The sequence below is a fragment of the Nelumbo lutea genome, chromosome 2 (assembly GCF_056320005.1).
Source record: "Nelumbo lutea isolate HS-2025 chromosome 2, American lotus-T2T, whole genome shotgun sequence".
Classification (NCBI taxonomy): domain Eukaryota; kingdom Viridiplantae; phylum Streptophyta; class Magnoliopsida; order Proteales; family Nelumbonaceae; genus Nelumbo; species Nelumbo lutea.
This window is the reverse complement of record NC_142685.1, coordinates 18,336,602-18,357,635: the sequence shown is the minus strand read 5'-3', so window position 1 is coordinate 18,357,635 and position 21,034 is coordinate 18,336,602. Positions and strand designations below refer to the sequence as shown.

Genomic DNA, 21,034 nt, shown 5'->3' with positions numbered 1-21,034 from the left:
TACTTTTTTTAGGTGGAAAAGGAGAAAAATGCTTACTTTTGGCAAATGGAAGAACATTATTGATTGAAGCTAGCTAGGCAAATGGTGGAGCACAGGATGGCAAAGTACATGGTCCTTTTGGATTTGCCACCTTGGCTTTTACATGCTCAAAGACTTTGAATTGACCTCTGTTCGCTGCATCAAGTGCAGAATCTTTCTTCTGGAAATACAAAATCCAAGTAACGTAGTATGATCTCTCTTTTGAAGCATATTGGTCCCAGTTTTCTCTCTTGTTCTATTTCTGGTGTTATGTCATGTCCTGATAAACTTAATATTAACGTTCTTTATGTTGTCTGTTAATCCTTTCTTTCTTTAAATTACTTATCAAAAAAAAAAATTCCTTTCTTTATAAATTACTTATAAAAAAAATCCTTTCTTTCTATAAATTTCTTTACTTTTATGTAGTGTAGTGTGTGTGGGGAAGTACCTTTTACTACAAGATCTCAACCTAATTATGAGGATTGGTTTTTTGGAAGCAGTTCAGGATGCGTAGGATAATGATGCAGGTTAGGAAAAGGAAAGATACTATGTCAATAGCAACATCACAGTTTTTGTTGGTTTCTTAGTAATAGGGTAAATGATCTTGATGGGTTATAATAATTTAAGCATCTTTTTTAGAGAACTTTTAGAGTTTGCTTTGTTTAGGTTTACCTTTGGGTGGAATTTTTTTGATTGGAAACTCACTAACTTCATTAGTGAGATTTTAAAATAGAAACATCAACCCCTAGTATAGGGTGTTCAACCAATACAAGTTGAATTACAAAGCTGCCCAAAACATATCCCATTAGTTAAAGTATCTGCTAGCCCATTAGCTAATCTTCTTGTCCACTTAAAGCAAGCATCCACCTCCCTTGTTAAACTGTATATTTCCCTTATCAACTGTTTCTGTGTCCAGGCTCCCAAACATCCTGATTGGATCCATCCAATTACCAATTTAGTATCCCCTTCTATTTCAATCTGGTGTAGCCCAACTGTTTGGTGAATTTTACCCCTTGAAGCAAAGCCATGACCTTCTCTCTCAGATAATCTCTGTTCCTATTGGGTCCGAGTACATAGCAATTATTCTGCCTTCTCCATCTCTGAGTACACCCCCTATACCCGAAGGACCTGAATTACCAATAGAGCTTCCATCAAAGTTCAGTTTCACCTTTTGTTGTGTTAGCGGAGGTCAAACTTCCTGTACTACCGGCTTGAAAGAAGTACTTGCCACAGCACCCCAATTTTTGTATATATCTTTAAACAGACCAAGTATTTCCAATCAGTGAACAAACTTGATTGTTACACCTACAATTTCCTACTTGGCTCTATACTCATCCTTAAAAATCCTTTTTTTCTTCTCCCAAATTGACCAAAGTATAGCTACTCTTGTAGCTCTCCACATGACCCTTCCATTCTTCTTTGATTGCAAAATCCAAGATTGGAATACCACTTCCTAGCAGGAAGCCCTAATCTTTGGAGGTACAGGATGGGGAAGGTTTTTACCCACATAGGCATTGTGGGTGATTCCATGAGTAAAGACCGTTGATATCATTTGCCTTTCCTTAGGCTTAGATTCCATGAGTAAAGACCGTTGATATCATTTTTCTGAAATGGAATAGATATAGGGGAGCCTATCTCTAAGAGAACTCTCCAACCCAGATATCTTCCTAAAATGACATTTTTACCCACATAGGCATTGTGTTTGAAGTAAGGAAGCATGGAAGGGAAAATACCATGAATAGCTTTCCAGGGAGAACAGCGAGAAGCCCTAGGGTCAACCGGTCAAGAGCCGTATCCCAACCATTGTCTGCCAGTCCATGTAACAATCACTCTATACCATAGTCTATCCTGTTTAAATGACAGTCTTCATAGCCGCTTCACCAACCTTTGGGAGGAAAACCTAGATCAATATGCTTCTGGTACCTAGTTTTGGAGAGATTTAGAAAGAGGCTAGTAGGGTGGAAGAGGAACTACATCTCAGTAGGGGTAGGGCAGCCCAATGTATAAGGTTTCCGTCAATGCGGGATTTGGGAGGGACATATTTGCAGCCTTACTCTTGCACATGCAGAGAGGTTGTATCCAAGATTTGAACCTAGGTCACCTTAATTACTTGTCAAGATTGCGAATAAAGAAAGGACCATAGGGTGAAGTGGGAAGTGGTGTCTAGGAAGAGGGACCAAGGGGGGTTAGGCATTGGTAATAAGTAACGTCGCCTTGCTAAGAATGTGGTTATGGAGGTTCCCTTGGAATAGGATAATTTGTGGCAATGTGGCACAAGGTGGTAGTAAGTATCTATGGATTGGTAGCTAATGGATGGGATGTTGGTTTTGACCCTAGGGCTTCTCATTTCTCTCATTGGGAAGATGAGAGAAATGAAATAAAATGTAATATATGCAAGTAAGTACGTACTTGCCTTGGAATAGGATAAATTGTGGCAGTGTGGCACAAGGTGGTAGTAAGTACCTACTTACCTTTTGCTTTTTTATTAGGTAAGATGCCTCCCTTGGTAATAATTTTCTTGGAGGATTTTTGGATTGGGGACCATAGTTGTCAAGGCGATGCCTAGGCGCCCTTCGAGGCTCGCCTCACCTAATCGCCAAGTAGTTTTGTACTTTTTATTTTAAAATACTTTTTTATTCTTTATTTTTTGAGATTATAATTATAAAATAGACATTATTAAACTAAAATATTCATTTTGTGTGTTTATATACTGATTTATCTCTATTATTTTCTTATTTGTTAGGGTTTAATAGAAAAAAACATTGCTAATGCTGTGTTGAATCCTCAAAGACCTCAAAACCTAAACCATTAATTGACGATGAACTTAAAAATTTTCTTTTCCTCTTTTCCTTTAACAAAAATAAGGGTTCAGCCCCTATATTTTTAGGATTTTCTTTTCTTTCTTGTTTTTCTTCTTATGAATATGTTGATTTTCTTTACTTTAACATGAACTTTATACTTTTCTTATGAAAATTATGAATAATTATCACGGAAATATGTTTATGGTATCTATGGAGCTAGGTCATTCAAGGTTATTTCCTTTTTTTTTGTGCTTTTTGGGACTTGGGCTCGAGGAGAGGGTTGAGGGATTCATAAATGGGTTTTGTTGATGAATTGTTTTCTCTTTTTACAACAACTTGGTCAGAATCCTTATGCTTCTTCTCTTGTTCTTCTTTGTAAAAGAAGTGTAGTATACTCCTGTACCACCAAAGATTAGGGCTTTCTGTTGGGAAGTGGTTCCCTAGAAAATCAATACTATGGATGTGCTTAGGGGTGATCATGGGCCGGGCCAAGCTTAGGTTGGGTCTAGTACTAATGATAAGTGCTTTAACCTAGGCTCGGGCCCGGCCCGCACCTCGGGCCTTGCTTACAAGCCCAAGCCCGGCCCTACACGGGCCTAGGCTGGGCTTATGGGCTTTTCGGGCTTGACATCTAATAATAAATATTTAATTTTAAATTAAATGAAATAAAATGTAATATATGCAAAAAATATGGCACAAAGCCCAAGGTAAATTGGGCTTGACTAAGATTTGGGCCTATGCACAAAGAAGGCATGGCCCTCATTTAATTCTTAGAGTTGGTTTGGCTTGGCTTAGCTATCCTTTTATAGATAGTTGAAAATCAGTCCTAGAAGCATGGGACTGTGCTAGAAAACCAGAAAAACTAACAAGAGAAGATTAGAGAAGAAGAGAGAGAGAGAGAGAGCTGTGGCAAGGAGAGTTAAAGGATGAGGAGATCGAACTTAACCTCCCTCTAACACTTTAATACTCTTTTATTAAGTTAATCTTTTAGTAATTACAAGACAGGTCCTTAGTTGTACAAGAAATTACAAAAAAGGAACATAGAAGAGTATGGGCCCAGAATAAGGCCCATTACAGAGAAGAACATAAAGATAATATACAGTAACAGCCTATGGGCCATTCTGCCCATCTTCTCTACACTCCCCCTCAAGCTGAGCATAGATGTCAATCATGCCCAGCTTGCCAGTGTCATGTTGAAGCCTTGCCTTGGGAAGTCCTTTAGTGAGGAAATCTGCCAATTGTCCTTTAGAGGTAATGAATGGAAGACACACTTCACTTGAAGAGACTCTTTCTCGAATAAAGTGTCTATCAACCTCAATATGCTTAGTTCTATCATGTTGTACGGGGTTGTGGGCAATGTTGATGGCAGTTTGATTATCACAGTACAACATCATTGGCTTGTCATAATCAATCCCAAGTTCTTCCATCAATGACCTTAGCCACAACAGTTCAGAGACTCCATGTGCCATGGCCCTGTATTCTGCTTCTGTTGAGGATCGGGCCACAACTGATTGTTTCTTGCTCCTCCAAGAGACAACATTACCAGCCACCAGACTGCAATACCCTAAAGTGGATCTTCTGTCATCAATATTTCTAGCCCAGTCAGCATCAGTATAGGCTTCGAGTTTCAGATGTCCATGCTTGGTGAATAGAATCCCTTTTCCCAGAGAGCCTTTCATATAACACAGAATTCGTTATGCAGCTGCCATATGAGTATCTCTAGGTGCATGTACTGGCTAATACAGCTAACAACATATGCAATATCTGGCTGAGTCATGCACAGGTACAGAAGCTTCCCAAGAAGTCTCTGAAAAAACCCCTTTGTCTTCCAACAATGTCCCATTTGAAGCAGACAGTTTGTGACTCATATCAATAGGAGTAGCAGCTGGTCTAGCACCCATCTTCCCAGTTTCAGATAGCAAGTCAAGGACATACTTCCTTTGGGAGATAAGAATCCCATTCTTGGATGTAGCAACTTCTATGCCAAGAAAGTATCTCAATTCCCCCAGATCCTTAATCTCAAATTTTGTACGAAGGAAAGACTTAAGAGCACGAATTCCTGGGGCATCATTACCAGTCACAACAATGTCATCAACATACACAATGAGATAGACTGCCAGGGAATCACTTCTCTTCACAAAGAGAGTATGATCTGACTGTGTCTGAGTGAAGCCAGATTTAATAAGTGTTGTTCTAAATTTCTCAAACCATGCTCTAGGAGACTGTTTGAGGCCATAAAGAGATTTCTTCAATTTGCATACCTTTCCTTGCATCTCATTTCCATACATTCCTGGAGGGAGAGACATATAGACTTCCTCATGTAAGTTACCATTTAGAAATGCATTCTTTACATCCAACTGATAAAGGGGCCAATCAAAGTTAGTTGCCAGAGATAAGAGAACTCTCACATATGTCATCTTCGCAACTGGAGCAAAGTTCTCCAAGTAATCAATCCCATACGTCTGTGTGTACCCTTTGGCAACCAGTCTGGCCTTATACCTCTCAATAGTCCCATCAGCCCGGTATTTAATGGTGAAGACCCACTTGCAACCAACCAGATCCTTCCCTTCAGGCAAATCCATCACTTCCCAAGTATCATTTTTGTGTAGGGCATCGATCTCAGATTGCATGGCATCTCTCCATTATGGAATCTCAAGAGCTTCTGACACAGATCTAGGAATAGGGTTAGAAGCAACTGAAGAGAGATGGGCAAAGTATGAAGGAGAAAGTAGGTCTAAAGAAAGGTGTTTGGAAATGCAGTGTGCAGTGCACTTCCGTTTTCCTTTCCTAATAGCATCAGGAACATCAAGATCCGGGAAAGATGGTTTCAAAGAGGTTAAAACAGCACCTGTTGTCTCATCTGTGATTGGAAGTGTATGAGACTCATCTGCAGCAAGAGAAACAACCTATTCATTCCTGGACCTTTGCCTTTGATACACCTTGGGATTGTGGGTAGGACGAGGAGGTAAAGAGATAGAAGTACTAGGACAAGAAGAATGAAGTGACTGGTCCCCCCCTGATTCATTTTGTGAGGACACGGGCCCATCAAGAGATTCAACTGGGACAGTGAGAGGAAGACCAAACACTTGTGACAAACTCTCCCCCTGTTGACAATGTCGTTCCTGAGAGGATCCATAAAAAGGAGAAAGTTCATCAAAGGTAACATCTGTGGAGACATATCGAGTGCCAGTCTTTGGATCAAAACAACAGTACCCCTTTTGTGTGGGGGAATAACCAAGAAAGATGCATTTGTGGGCTTTTGGTTCAAACTTATGTCTCTGGACACTTGGAATGTGAACATAACAGGTGCGACCAAACACACGGAGAGGAATAGGAAAGAGATCATTGTCTGGATGAAGAAGACTGAAGGGGGATTTAAACCCTAGAACCCTGGATGGCATACGGTTTATGAGATAGGTAGCTGTGACAACGACATCGACAAATAAAAGGCTCCTTGCAACTTCAACAATATGCCTATTTTTTCTTTCAGCAACTCCATTCTGTTCAGGGGTTCTAACACAGGAGCTTTGATGAACAACTCCCATGTCAGAGAGATACAAGGATAAACTCTTCTCAAAATACTCTTTTGCATTGTCAGATCTGAAAATCTTGATTCTGGTATCAAACTGAGTTAAAACAAATTCATGAAATTGCCTCACAAGTCTTGGAACTTTTTCACGAGATTTCATTAGGTATATCCAAGTGAATCTAGAAAAGTCATTAGTAAACAGAATGAAATATCTGTAGCCCCCCATAGAAGATAAGTGGTAAGGCCCCCACACATCAGAGTGCACAATATTAAAAAGAGAAGATGATCTTTTATTGCCCAAAGGGTAATTGTTTCTACAATGCTTTGATAACTGACAAGACTCACAATTAAGACTAGACACACTGACTCCCTTAAACAGTTCAGGAAATAGATGACTTGAAGCAGAAAAAGACAAATGACCCAAACGACAATGACTCAACATGATTCGACTGACAGACTCTGACAAGGTAGATCCAAAGGCAGCATTCTTAGGATGATCAATGCATTGTCCAGGAGTGTCAAGCAGGTATATTCCATTCGCTTCATGGCCACTCCCAATCATTTTTCGAGACTCCAGGTCCTGAAAAACGCAATGAGAAGGAAAAAAGGTGACACAACAGTTCAATGATTTGGTTAAGCTACTTACAGATAACAAATTAGTATTCAATCTAGGTACATGAAGGGTGGAGGATAGGAGTAAGGAGTCCGTAGCCTTGACAGTTCCCTTGCCAGAAATAGGGGCAAGAGAGCCATCAGCTAAGGTGATTTTGTCATGGCCAGGAAGCAAATCATATGAAACAAACAAAGTGGAAATATTGGTCATGTGATCAGAAGCACCTGAGTCTATGATCCAAGGGATCTTAGGATTACCTGAGGTGGTTGCATGATTAGCTAAAGCCCTTATACCTGAGTGAGCAAATGTAGTGGTGACTGAATTTTTTGAAGGGTTGGATGATGAGTTCACTCCTTCAAGATGGCTGATCATCTTTCCAAACTTTTCATACTCAGCCTTCATGGCTGCCAATTGTGCACAGACAAACTCAATTTCAGCATCTGTACCCGTGGCTGCATTTGCACTACCTGTCTTCCTACCATCATTTTTCTTCTGAAATCGAGCAGGAACAAGTCCGGGATGTAATTTCCAGCACTTGTCCTTGGTGTGCTTTGGCTTCTTGCAATACTCACAGACAACCTCTTTCTTTCCAGTTGCACTGGGAGCCTCTATAACTCCTTTGGGTTTAACCCTCATATTTGCAAATGCATTAGTGCCAACTCCTTGTACCTATACCTGTCTTCTGCTTTCTTCACTACTGACTAAAGCATATGCTTGTGATACTGAGACACTTTCCTTGGACAGAATATTTTGTTTTGTGATGTCATATTCAGCTTTTAGTCCAGTTAGGAACTCAAAAACCCTGTTCCTTTCAACTAATTTCTGTTAGGTCTCTGCATCATTGGGAGTATCCCATGTCACTGCTTCTATTAGGTCAATTTCTTGCCACAAAGATTTCAAGGTGGATAAATATGCTACAAGGGATTTCTCCCCTTATCTCAGATTCTTCACATCACTCCTTAGTTGATAGGCTCTGGCTACATTCAGTTTCTGGGAGTATGTTTCTACAACACTATCCCAGATTTCCTTAGCCGAATTCATCTAGAGATAATGCTGACTAATCTGTGGCTGCATTGAATTCACAAGCCACCCAATCACTGTGTAATTCTCTTGCGGATCATCCACTGGGGGAGCTTTCTTGCTCCCAGAGATAAACCCCCACTTCCCTCTGCTGCAAATATGAATTTTTACGGATTGTGACCAAGCCAAATAATTGGTTCCATCCAGTTTAACTGTAGTTACAGCCAACAAGGAACCAATTGTAGTTCTCGAAGTATGTCCATGTTCAACAGTACTCTTGTTCTCAATTTCTGAGAAGTCTATTATGTAACAACTCCAATTAGGGTTTCGGCAAGCTACCAATAGTATACTGATTTTAAAGAACTCAGATTGAGTTGAATCAACAACAAACACAGCAACTCACAAACTCAGTTCAGGCCTAACAGCCGTGAGAACTAAGTTCGGTGGCAACACTTTCAAGAAGAAGGAAGCCTGATTCAGCCTTCAAGGAACAATCAACCGACCTCCAAACACTATGTATTCTTGGTACCCAACAATATTTTCCCAAAGAGAACAAAAAATATAATCCACAGTACTTAAGAGACCTTTTTTCAAACACTATGTATGCAACAGTCAACACTCCACTGTTAACAAGTAGGAATCACTTCAAGAACACTCCGTATAGGTCCAAGAAGTAGCTGAACTAAAGTAGCTTGTACCACTTAGTTTATATCAGTTTTCAGCAGTTTGGAAGTCCAATAATAGCCGAACCACACTTCCAGAATAACCCAGAAATTTATTAGTAGAATCAGTCCAGCAACAATGGGCCGAATGGAGGTGTGCTTTGAATGCTTTAACAAACCTTCCAAATAACAAAATAACTCAGCAATGAGAAAACAACTTACAGTATCTCTGGTTTGAACTTCAAACTAGGCCGAACACTTTGCTCTCTGAGCTAGCTTCGAAATCCCTTTTCTCTGATTTCAAATCAGGCTGAAAAACTTGCTCTCTGATTCTTCCTGGTCACCAAACCCTTCTCCAAGTGTATAGAAACTTGGGCACCCTCCAATGACCTCCAAGAACCAGGCGAATGACTGTAAACATTCAGCCCTAGAACCTCTTCATGCAGTTGGCTGAACTAGAACCACATGAGGGACACGCCAAGCAGTGACCCGCTCTAATACCAAGTTGAAAAACAGTTCTAAAAGTATGGGACTGTGCTAGAAAACCAGAAAAATTAACAAGAGAAGATTAGAGAAGAGAGAGAGAGAGAGAGAGTTGCGGCAAGGAGAGTTAGAGGATGAGGAGATCGAACTTAATCTCCCTCTAACACTCTAATACTCTTTTATTAAGTTATTCTTTTAGTAATTACAATACAGGTCCTTAGTTGGACAAGAAATTACAAAAAAGGAACATAGAAGAGTATGGGCCCAGAACAAGGCCCATTATAGAGAACATAAAGATAATATACAGTAATAGCCTATGGGCCATTCGGTCCATCTTCTCTACATAGATGAAGGCAAAGCCTCCGTTCCCATTCTTGATCAATGTGGGACTTGGAACACCACCAAATAATGTGTTACCTTTGAGTTGGCTCAAGTGTCCACACATGCACTAATACGTGTCAACTAATTAATATTTATTTATATGTTACTATGTTAGAACTTAAGTTTTTTATATCTTATAGACATATAAAATAATAAACATTTTGTATATAATAAAATATACTTGTATATATATAACATATATAATATAATATTATAATATATTTTTAAAAATATATATTATATTGTATTATATTGCAGGCTAAGCTTGAAGTGTCGGGCCCTAGTCCGACCCAAAAAGTTTTGTGCTTAATGCGGGCTTGAGTCGGGCCGGGCATGCACACATAAACTTGGGCCCAGGTCCTTAAATTTGTGGGTTGGGCTGGGCCAAGAATGTTCAGCCCTAGATGTGATTCAAAGAAAAATAAAGTTTTCGAACCGTTGGACGGTCGGATCGTTCGGCCTGGGAACCGTCTAGGCAACCAGTTCCGTTTTACCCCAAACATGGTCCTTGGGCCCTAGCAAAAACTATTGAATTGGTCAACAACCGTTCAATCGGGCTATCGAACCATTGACCAATTCAACCCATTGGGCCGGATGGTCAAATTGTTGACCCAGAAACCGGTGGCCAGAACAGTTCCGGTTCCGATTTTGGGTCTTTTTTAAAACATTGAAGGAATGGGCCAACTTGGTGCCTTTCCCCATGTCTATTAATCTCTTGTTCTTTTGCTTCTTACATTTGGGCTCTCCTCTCTTTGCTTGCATGTTGAATCCTCTCTTGAGTGTGATGATTTGTCATGAACCTTTTTGACTTGAGTTTCTTCGGACAACCAAAGAAGAGGGGTAGGGTGATATGGAGAATGACTTCGGCGACTGCAACTGTTAGAAGTTGAAGGAGACTCCAAGTTGGTAATCGGATGTCTGCAAACAAGAAGCTTGGGCATGCAGTAGGGCTGGAACAAACTACCACAAGACAGAGAGAGAGGAAGAGAGAGAGAGAGAGAGAGAGAGAGAGAGAGAAATCCCAAGGAATCACTCCAAGGGGTCCTAGAAGAGAGAGCAAGAGGGCTCTAAAGAAATCTTCATTAGCTTCAAAAGGAAGAGAGTACATCTATTTATAGAGTGACTTGTGTGGCCCAGAATACTTTTCACCATAATTACAAAAAAGCCACTCCTTGTCTTGTGCATCAGGAAACATATTAACTTTCTACCTACTAATGCCAATAAACTGAAAATTGAAGGAGAAACACTAAGCTGGAGGAACAAGATGCTATAACCCAAGCCCACATGGGACTGGTCAGATCAGTCCAAGTCCCAAGAATCTTCCCCATGTCAAATCAGAAGCTGTTTGTTGGTATTCTTCTTACGAGAATAGGTCTTATTATGCTTGGACCGATCCCCGTCATTCGGTACTTGGTCTTTCAGACAACATTTGAGGGAAATTATGTGTTTAACTAACAAGGGAGCTTGGGTTACAGTTCAGGTAGACTAGAAAATCAGCAAATGGAATGGCCAATGTTTTAGCAAAACAAGGAGTAAATGGGGAGGCTTTGTTCTGGGCTGTTTTGTAAGAATCTTCCTTGAGGGTTCACAATCCTTCTTTGTGTGGTGACAATTGTACTTCTTTAACTAATGTAATCAATGAAAGTTTATTTCTTATAAAAAAAATAGTTTTAGTTGAAGGTGAAATTACATAATCTTTTTCATCCTATTTTTCAGTGGTCATGCGACATAAGATTTATGGACAAATACCTTATAAACAAGAGGTTTTAAAAAAAGTAGGACTAAAATATAATATGTGCAATGTAAGCTTGATAATAATATTTGCGAAAATCAGGCACACCTAGGATTGGAGACCAAGAGATGTCTCAATGTGGTCTCCTTCATTACCTTGGTTCAATATTCCCTAACAATGGAGAGGTTGAGGAGGATGTTGACCATCAAAAAAAGGATGGCCTAAGAGAATACCACTTAGGCCAAAAGAGAAAATTTAGAACTGGTTATAAGTCAGCAATGTTGTATGGAGCAGAGAGAGGCAGTCAAGAAACATGTTCATAAAAGTGGGTGGTAGAAATGTGAATATTGAGATGGATGAACGTGGAACTGGAAAGGATTGGATCAGAATTGAATTTACTTGATTGATCCTAAGAGTTTCCCCAATAGATGATAAAATGAAGGAAAGTAGATTAAGATGGTTTGGGTGCATGCAAAGAAGATCATCCACAACACTAGTAAGAAGAAGTGATCTGTTACAAATTGAAGGAGTTGGAAGAACTAGGGGCAGAATAAAAGGGACATTGTCTAAGTAATGAGAAATGATTAAGGGCCTGACGGCCCACAGTTTAACAATGAATAAAAGAATAGAATCACTGAATAAGATTTATGTAGCCAATCCCATTATCCCATATAGTTAAAACAAGGTTTAGATGAAGATGATGATTCTTCAGAGGTCAAAACTTGTATGCTTTGAATGATTTTCGCATGGATCAAAGTATTGGTATCGGGTATTGTATCAGACAGCTCAGATATGGATATGCTTTGGAAACGTATGGATATGGATGAAAGGGCTTGGACTTGGATATGCTAGGAAATGCATACAAATCACGTAAACACATGAGAAATGCACACTTTAATAGTTTATATGAAGAGAAACATTGCAATCAACAATACTGGGGCTCTAGAACATGTACACATCATACAATAATTATCACTTGTAATTTTGAATTTTTATTAAATTTGTGAAAACTTATTTATTTAATATTGTATATAAATAACAGCTCTATTTTTTTTTCAAATAATAAATATGTTTTCATTTTTAACATATAATTGTTTTATTTTACATGTAATTATAAAATAAAACATATAAATCATTTAAGGTAGATAAAATAAATTATGTTAATTAAATTCTTGAATTATTTATTTCATTTTTTATAAGTATATTTTTCATTTTTTACTAATTTTTTTTTGTGAAAGTTTATTTATTTAGTATTTTATATAAGAAATAATTCTTCTCTTTCAAATAATAAACATGTTTTCGTTTCCAACATATAATTTATATGTAGAATAAAACATATAAATCATTTAAGATAGATAAGATAAATTATTTTTATAACTTTCAGTTCTTATTAAATTTTTGGGGAAAATTAAATCTTAAATTATTTATTTCAGTTTTTATAATTATAATTTCTAATTTTTATCAAAGTTCAAAAACAATTCAAAAGTGCTCAATATACATTTTCGTCAAATTGGGCGTCGATACGTTTCTGTATCTGTGCGTATTGGACCCTATCCACCAATACAACGTGATACGATCTGATACGGTGGCGTAACGACATGATATGCATGACCCATGGGGTACATACCCAGCTGAGGCATATCCCTTATCCGTGAACATGGATATGGATTCGATATGCCTCACACCGGGAGTTCGTATTGATACTTTAAACCTTGGATTTTGGTGCTAATATTAGATGGGTAGTTGAGTCATTTATCTTGCAAAGACCAGCATCTCTTATATCCGGTGTGTATTGACAGAGACGTCTATATGGCGATGGGGTGTCAGCCTGAGCCAGTAATGAGACACGAGCCTTTCTATCTTTTGGGTCTACCTAGGAGTTGTCTTTTGTTAGTCTAGGTTTAATAGGGGTACATTAACATTGATGAAGAGTGTTCTTAAATTGCTATTATTTATCTTTATTTTTAATCCCTCTTAGCATAGCCAATCTAATTGAAAAAGAGAATGTTCTTAAATTGCTATGGACAGTAGCATCAGGTAAATGTTTAACAGTGGATAATCTGAATAGGAGTAGAATGATGGTGGATGGTAGTGGGTGTGTTATGTGTGGAGAGGCAATAGAATTGAGCTACTTATTTTTGCATTGCTAGTTTGCTAGAAACCTGTGGGTTGGGATGAAGTGGAAGCATTTTTATCAAGCTGGCACTTAAAGGAACTCAGCAAAAGAGGAAAAGTTATGGAGCTGGCCAGATAGTGACTCATGTTTTTAAGGACAGAATACTATTCTGTATCTAGAATACTCAGTATAGATTGGTTGTAGCCAGCGCACATGGAATTGCTTCTGTTCAGGGCCTTCTTGTAAATTTGGTGTACTTAATACAATACTTTACTCTTTTCGAAAAAAAGATGTTTTAGTAGTTAGGGTTCTTTTTGGAATGTCTATTTGTTTACCTTAATTTTACAATTAGAAGGGTGTTTTAAGTCCACATGTTTCTACAAAGTGTCATTGCAAATTGAAATTAGAAGAGTTTATTTGTTAATAAAAGTTTAATTAAGTGAATTGTAGTTTTTGCTAGTTGTTCCCTCTCTCTCACTTTTTTTTTGAGTGGACAGTAAGCTGTCTACGTGCTTCTCCATGTCATTAATGATGATTATCTTTTACGTCCAGAGAGTGATTGTGCAAGGAAATATTTCCTCAGGAAGAATGGTTTACGTCATAACGTAGGTCTCTGTTAAGTAGTAGGTGGTAGTTGATTGTTTTTATGTTCCTTGGTTTCTGTTTCTTCTGGATGTTGCTTTGTTTCTGCTTGGTTGATAAAAACTAGGCTTTTGGTTCTCTCGGTTGCATAACTCATGGTCTCTGATTTTGTTAAGATTTAGGAGTTGTTTTTGTGTTTAGACAGCAATAGCTGTTAGTTTTCTATATAGGAATCCTGGAATGTAAAAATTAGAAAAGATCCAAAAAATGAGATGTGATATAAACGTTACAGCGTGAACTCTCAACAGAATTATAAGGATAAATCTAAAAAATAAAGCAAGTTATACATTGGCAATTTATTGGGAAGGTCTAATAACCAAAAAAATAAAATCATTGACAGGTATTGGTTTTGCTAGAGGCCTAGAGCATGGTTATACTTTGTCCGACCAACTTCTCTGATATCATTTTTATCTATAGATGTGCCTATCTATATTCAATTGATACAAGTAGACAAAGGATTTCAATTGATATCAAGTCTGTGTGTCATATGTTTTCGATTTCGAATATATGGGTTTTTTAGCAGTTATCTTTTTCTTGGTTATTGTTTCTTCCAGGTTGCCACAAGCCATACCATCCAAACGGTCTAAAGATGAAGCACTGTGCGGTTTACAAGGTCTGCCATTCTCGAGATATCCAAAGAATGGGCATCCCGTTTCTTGACAGGCATCTGATTTCTTGATTAGGAAATAGCCATGTAGTGGGAGCAGTTGGGCGATTTTCACCAAAATTAAGGTCTTAAGTTTGAGATATCCAGGTCTTAGTTTTTGGTTTCAGGCCATGGTTCATCTCTTCTTTATTGGTAAAGTTGGCAGATGCCTGTGCTGCCATTGCTGGAGCTCTTCTTGTGGGCTCTCTCCTGATTTCACGTGGAGCCTGTTCAATTTTTGTTCCCTTTTTATGGGGATATCTAGAGGGTGACACACCTTTAGAGTTTGTACAGTAATTCTGGCATTCGTCTAATATAGTGTTATCCTTTTTTTATGCCAGTCTAATATATTATCTTAATCCAATCTTCAGGGTTATAAGATCATTAATTTGACAAATTTTCTCAATATGCTAACTAGGTTTTGTTTCTCTAATGGTAAAGGGGCAAAATTGCTTATGATGCTGTGATTATTTATCGACTTACCCTTGTGGTTGAGTTACTGCTGCCTTTTGTTTAGTTGCCATCAATTTAGGTGATGGGAATGTGTTCGCACGACATCTGAAAATATTCAAAACAGATATATTCTAAAATACATATTTTAGAGGTAACCCCCTCAAGTTTTGTGGTGAAAAGGAGTGTAAATTAACACGTAAACATGGAGCGGGGGGGGGGGTGATAGAAGCCCAAGGGTGGATAAGTAATTTACCAGTTCATTTTCTGTAAAAATGTAAAAATTGGTTTTATTTCGTTTAATCACATTGCGTGACCATCCATAATCATCGGTATACTGGATGGCCATAACGTAAAAAACCTTAACAGAAAGGGATGTAGATAGAGTATGAAGTATGAACTATGACGAAGCATTTGATAATATGGCGTTACAGCAGAGTATTGCATCTTTACTATTCCTTACCTGCTCTTGTGTCCTATAAAGCTGGATATAATGATTTCAACATGGCTGGTTGAACCATTCAAACCGTTATTTGGGATTTTGGATTCGGTTCAATTAAGACTTAAGACCTATCAGGTGGTAAAAAATCGTTGATTTGGTTAAGAATCGTTTGATCCGGTCAGTTTGACTGTTGACCCATTCGACTTGATGACTGGGTCATGGGTTTTGTACTCAATGCATACACTATCAGAGGCCATAACCAAGGTTCAAAGTAATGACATGTACCGGTCCGTATTGGCCGATACATATTGTTCTGTGAGCTCTCCGATATGCCCCTATAGAGGGTGTATCCGGGTTCTGACCGGTTCAAGGGGTGGAGGAGCCTTAAACCGGCTCCCCTGAACTGGTTTTTGAAAAAAAAAAATAAAAAAAAGTATCAATATCACCCGATATGCCACTATTGACGTATCGGGCATATTGATATTTTGAGCCTTGGCCATAATTTTGCACTCTGATGTCTGATTGGGGTGATTTTCTTATTTTGGGCCACATTTTGAGATCTATGTGTCACAAGGCTCCTATGATGCTTTACTTTGCTATTTTTGTGAAAAATATCCCTTTTTTTATGACATGGCATGGTCTGAACCATTTGACCTGGAGGCAAAAACGGCCTCCGGGTCGGTTTTTAAAACATTGGCTGGATACCAAGCCAATCGCACGCACCTTCCTATGAAAGCCATGCAATATTGCCTTCCACAAATATAAACGGGAGTCTGTATTCTCCACCTTTCCGTGCCACTCAACTATTGCAGAAAACTTTATCAAAAGAAAAAAAATAAAAAAACTAGTTGCAGATAAACCCACTATATATGTAAAAACGAGTATACAAATTCCATTGGCATGTGAAGACATACCACAAAAATGGGCAAAAAATGACATACAGCAACAACAAAGATTCTAGTGGTGTTCATGTGTCTCAAACAATGACATACAGCAAGTTGGGCAAAAATGACAAAGATGTTATCTACATGCAGCAGCAACAACAAAAAGGCCTGACCGTTCTGTTCCCTTCACCCCACCCAAAAACAAAAATGCGTAGAGGGAAAAGTAAAATGCTGGAGGTTGTTTTACTGTTGTGGTTAGGTTTATTCCAAAAGAAACCTCAGATACAACAGAAACTTGCGCAACGATTGAAGACCCCATTGGACATCATTTTGCAACACATTAACATCATCTGACTGAGAATTCAATTGCACTTGCTCATTCGCTAAATGAGGTTTTTCTTCAAACCCATCCTCCTTAGAATTGGACTGTTCTTGCTCATTGGTTAGGAGGAAATTTTCTTGAAGGTCATCTGCATGAGGATTGGACTGCCCTTTCTCATTGGTTAAATGGGATTTTTTTTTGAATGCCATCCACCCGAGGATTGGGCAGCTCTTGTTCATTGGCTAAATGAGGTCTTTCTTCAGGAATATTGACATGTAATTCTCCCTTGATCTCATCGTTGAACACTGATTCCATTGTTTCTTCCTCGTGTGGGTCTCCACCAGGTTCTTGCTTCTCATTTAACTGGTTTTTCTATGGATATGCAAAACAAGAAAAAAGAAAGGATGTCAATTTCTGTTATGTTCTTTCTTGCTGCCATCAATGTTCGCAAAATAAAATGGTAATATCATTTTGATTAGGAAGTGCATCTTAGAGGCGAACATGTTTTGCATTTCCAGATTAGGAAAAATCATGACCTGCTTTAATTTGTAACTTAAATTTATCATTTAGCTGCTGTAGGAACTTGGAAGGCAGATATAAACGGGAGTTCTGTATTCTCCACCTTTCCGTGCCACTCAACTTTTGCAGAAAACTTCATCAAAAGAAAAAAAAAAAAAAAACTAGTTGCAGATAAACCCATTATATATGTAAAAATGAGTATACAAATTCCATTGGCATGTGAAGACGTACCGCAAAAATGGGCAAAAAATGACATACAGCAACAACAAAGATTCTAGTGGTGTTCATGTGTCTCAAACAATGACATACAGCAAGTTGGGCAAAAATGACAAAGATGTTATCTACATGCAGCAGCAACAACAAAAAGGCCTGACCGTTCTGTTCCCTTCGCCCCACCAAAAAACAAAAATGCGTAGAGGGAAAAGTAAAATGCTGGAGGTTGTTTTACTGTTGTGGTTAGGTTTATTCCAAAAGAAGCCCCATATACAACAGAAACTTGCGCAAAGATTGAAGACCCCATTGGACATCATTTTGCAACACATTAACATCATCTGACTGAGAATTCAACTGCACTTGCTCATTCGCTAAATGAGGTTTTTCTTCAAACCCATCCTCCTTAATAGAATTGGACTGTTCTTGCTCATTGGTTAGGAGGAAATTTTCTTGAAGGTCATCTGCATGAGGATTGGACTGCCCTTTCTCATTGGTTAAATGGGATTTTTTTTGAATGCCATCCACCCGAGGATTGGGCAGCTCTTGTTCATTGGCTAAATGAGGTCTTTCTTCAGGAATATTGACATATAATTCTCCCTTGGTCTCATCGTTGAACACTGATTCCATTGTTTCTTCCTCGTATGGGTCTCCGCCAGGTTCTTGCTTCTCATTTAGCTGGTTTTTCTATGGATATGCAAAACAAGAAAAAAGAAAGGATGTCAATTTCTGTTATGTTCTTTCTTGCTGCCATCAATGTTCGCAAAATAAAATGGTAATATCATTTTGATTAGGAAGTGCATCTTAGAGGCGAACATGTTTTGCATTTCCAGATTAGGAAAAATCATGACCTGCTTTATTTTGTAACTTAAATTTATCATTTAGCTGCTGTAGGAACTAGGAAGGCAGAAGCATGATATGCACTCTACATATTTGTATCTGTACTCTTTCCAAACTGAGCTCAAGTGATGGGGAGGAGACTTTGGAAATCATAATACTTCCTTTCAAGATAACATGTTGAGCTTTTCATTTGTCGACTACAGGGAGAAGAAAATTTAAATCGTGATAGTCCCATCAATCACTACACTAGTGCAGTACTACAATATTAGTTGGGGAAGAGTTACAAAGTTTCTCCTTCACCTCAAGCCCTACCCATAATATTTGCAAATAGATTGAAGAAAAACAAGATACTGGTTCAAACCATCCCCACCCAAAAAGACACGCACACACAACTTTTACGAACTCAATAGACCAACTAACTGAACAAAAATGGATCCCTTGATCACAGAAATTGGAAAGGAAAAGAAAAGCACGTCTCGTCAAACAGTTACCTCAGGTGCAGGGCAGTCTTTAGCTTCATCAGCTTCATCGCAGGCACTAGCAACATCGGTTTCCTCAACTTCTTCTGTATTTAGCATTGCTACTGTTGGTAATGGAGTCAGGCCAGGTACCAGAACAGGACCTTTGCAAGTAATCATATTCTCTTTGTTATTTATGAATACAGGGATCTTGTCACTTAGAGTTCTTCCATTACTTCCGAGCGTGTTATCTGCTGCAGTCAATTCAATCTTTGCATGTGTCTTTGGCTCCTCGTTTGAATGAATGTTGCTTTCTTCTTTGGTCACTTCCTTCTTCACATTAGCTGTGAGATCCTCCTCAGGATGAGTAGTGTTCTCAGCAATGAACTCTCCCTCGTTTACAGTAATCATTTCTTCATCCTTTGGATGGTTAAAGTTCTCTGCAGCAAGCAATTCTGGGTTGGCATTAGCTACAAGTTCCTCATTTGGATGGGTTATGTTCTCTGCAACAGTCATTTCCTGGTTGATATCAACCATCACGTTCTGATCTGTAACAGTCATGTCTTCCATATTTGGATTAACCAATGATCCTTCATTTGGATCAGCCATTAGTTCCTCTGTTATTTTCTGAACTTCGGCATTTTCCCAATCTTCCAAAACAGTGATCATATTCTTGGTTTCCCAGGTGTGCAGAGCCCGATCTGGGCCAGGTTGCCACACAATTTCTCCTGTAATTTCCTTGAGTATGAACTTGAATTGGAGAGCTTTTCCAACAGGTATATCCTTTTCAACAAGACAGAACAAATATGTCAGAATTCAGCAACCAAATATCACATTTCTAGATCTCCAGAATTTCCTTCTTACCAGATCAACTGTCCAAACGTGTCCATCTGACCAGGTCAATGGTATTGCATTTGAAGGGTCCCACAAACCAATGATGGGATCATCCCCAACTAGGAGAAATTTCTCGCCATATAAGCACTCCTGCTGCAATTGGAATCTCACATGAACAGTACCTGGTAGATCTGGAGAAAAATAATTTAGAGAGATGCAAAAAGTTGGGAAGATATTCAATATGGATGACCAATGCCAAATGTACTACAAGAGCAGCAAAAAGCTCACCTGTTGCTTGAATATGGTCCTCTATGTTATCACAGTCTGTCTGCACCGCAGAGCATTTAGGCAAGATCAGATTAAAGCACGTGACTCGATCTTGATTAAATTCGTATTGGCAAATGCAAACCGGCTATCGTTTAGATAGCACAAACAGGAAAGATTAAGTTCTTTCTCACTTCCTCTCATCTTAATCTGCAGTTTAAAAGAGCTAGGAAAATTCTTCTTTACATCCACTTATAACACATCCGCAAAACCAGACCTCAAATGGACAAAAGCTTTAAAAAAACAAAAACAAATATAGAAAACCAGAAACTACAAAGATGAATAAAGATCCTGACAAGAAACAAGAAAAGAAACTTCAAAGAAAGACGAGAAAGATAGTTTCAAGGAAGGGGTGCATTTTTAGGAAGGCCGAGCTAGGAAATGAAGTCAGAGACTCCTATAGTAGAAAATCACGAGAGCAAGAAAAGACGAACAGGATATAAAGAACGACAAGCTGAAGTCAAGAACTGAGAAAAATATTACTGGAGAAAAGAAATCAACAGGAGATACCAGCCTAATCCAGAGACGAATACTTGCGTAAAGCATATATCAAACCAAAGAAAATAAAGAATCCAATTAATACCAAATAACCACAACGAATCATGGAAGATAGTAAAACCAGAAAGGAATAGATTACACAAGAAACGCATCAAGATCGAAAGAAAATCAAAGTTAAAAGAAATGAAATAAAGAGGAAGAAACACAAGAAAGTACGGAATCAAAATCCAAAGAAGGAGAAACAAAAATAGACAAAAGAAGAAAGAGATACCTGTTCATCGGATGAGGACAAAGAGCACGAAAGGAATCCAATCGGCTTTCGTTGCAGATCAAACGAAAGTGAAGAATCCACATTACTAAGTTTCTGAGGTTGCAAGAATTGAAGCTGAGTTCTACCAAAACAAGCTCTGGAACGTAAAGAAACGCTGTTAATACACTTCCTTGCAAAAATCCTCGACGACAAGCTCGTTAGGGCTTCCATCATAGAATGCGAACAGCTCAGCCTTTGCAAATTCTTCTTCTTCGTGTGTTGTTTGTTTGAGAGAGCGAGTGGAGGAAGAGATTTCCAGAAGTCTTTTTCCTTTTCTAATACTTCGTTTTCACAGATAAT

At 38.5% G+C, this 21,034-nt stretch overlaps 2 protein-coding genes across 12 annotated transcripts in view; one reads left to right on the top strand and one right to left on the bottom strand.

Moving 5' to 3' along the window:
- Positions 1-15,049, top strand: part of CPL2 (carboxyl-terminal domain (ctd) phosphatase-like 2) — an 86,298-nt gene extending 71,249 nt beyond the window's left edge. For 8 of the 11 annotated variants that reach the window (XR_016107590.1, XR_016107586.1, XR_016107588.1 and 5 more), the window contains one exon: positions 14,552-15,049. Coding sequence is in view for 5 of the 11 variants with exons in the window: in XM_088971629.1 (XP_088827755.1) it covers positions 14,552-14,657 (106 nt within the window). In the remaining 6 variants the exon portion in view is untranslated. Of the gene's footprint in view, positions 1-12; positions 227-14,551 lie in introns of all 11 variants that reach the window. The other 3 variants (XR_016107587.1, XR_016107584.1, XR_016107585.1) reach the window with 2 other exon arrangements.
- A 2,364-nt stretch (positions 15,050-17,413) lies between these two features.
- LOC148868949 (uncharacterized) lies at positions 17,414-21,034 on the bottom strand. The gene is made up of 5 exons (XM_088968092.1): positions 20,696-21,034; positions 19,891-19,930; positions 19,633-19,793; positions 18,802-19,551; positions 17,414-18,157 (listed from the first exon to the last, which is right to left on the bottom strand). Exons 1-5 carry the CDS (start codon positions 20,906-20,908, stop codon positions 17,723-17,725), a joined length of 1,599 nt encoding a protein of 532 aa, XP_088824218.1. The 5' UTR covers positions 20,909-21,034; the 3' UTR covers positions 17,414-17,722.

What these genes read in the sequence shown, in the direction of transcription:
- LOC148868949 (XM_088968092.1), bottom strand. Translation starts at nt 20,908, where the DNA reads ATGATGGAAGCCCTAACGAGCTTGTCGTCGAGGATTTTTGCAAGGAAG. An exon ending in TGTCCTCATCCGATGAACAG is followed by an intron (nt 19,931 to 20,695) that starts GTATCTCTTTCT and finishes TCTGCGGTGCAG; the next exon opens with ACAGACTGTGATAACATAGA. An exon ending in ACGTTTGGACAGTTGATCTG is followed by an intron (nt 19,552 to 19,632) that starts GTAAGAAGGAAA and finishes CTTGTTGAAAAG; the next exon opens with GATATACCTGTTGGAAAAGC.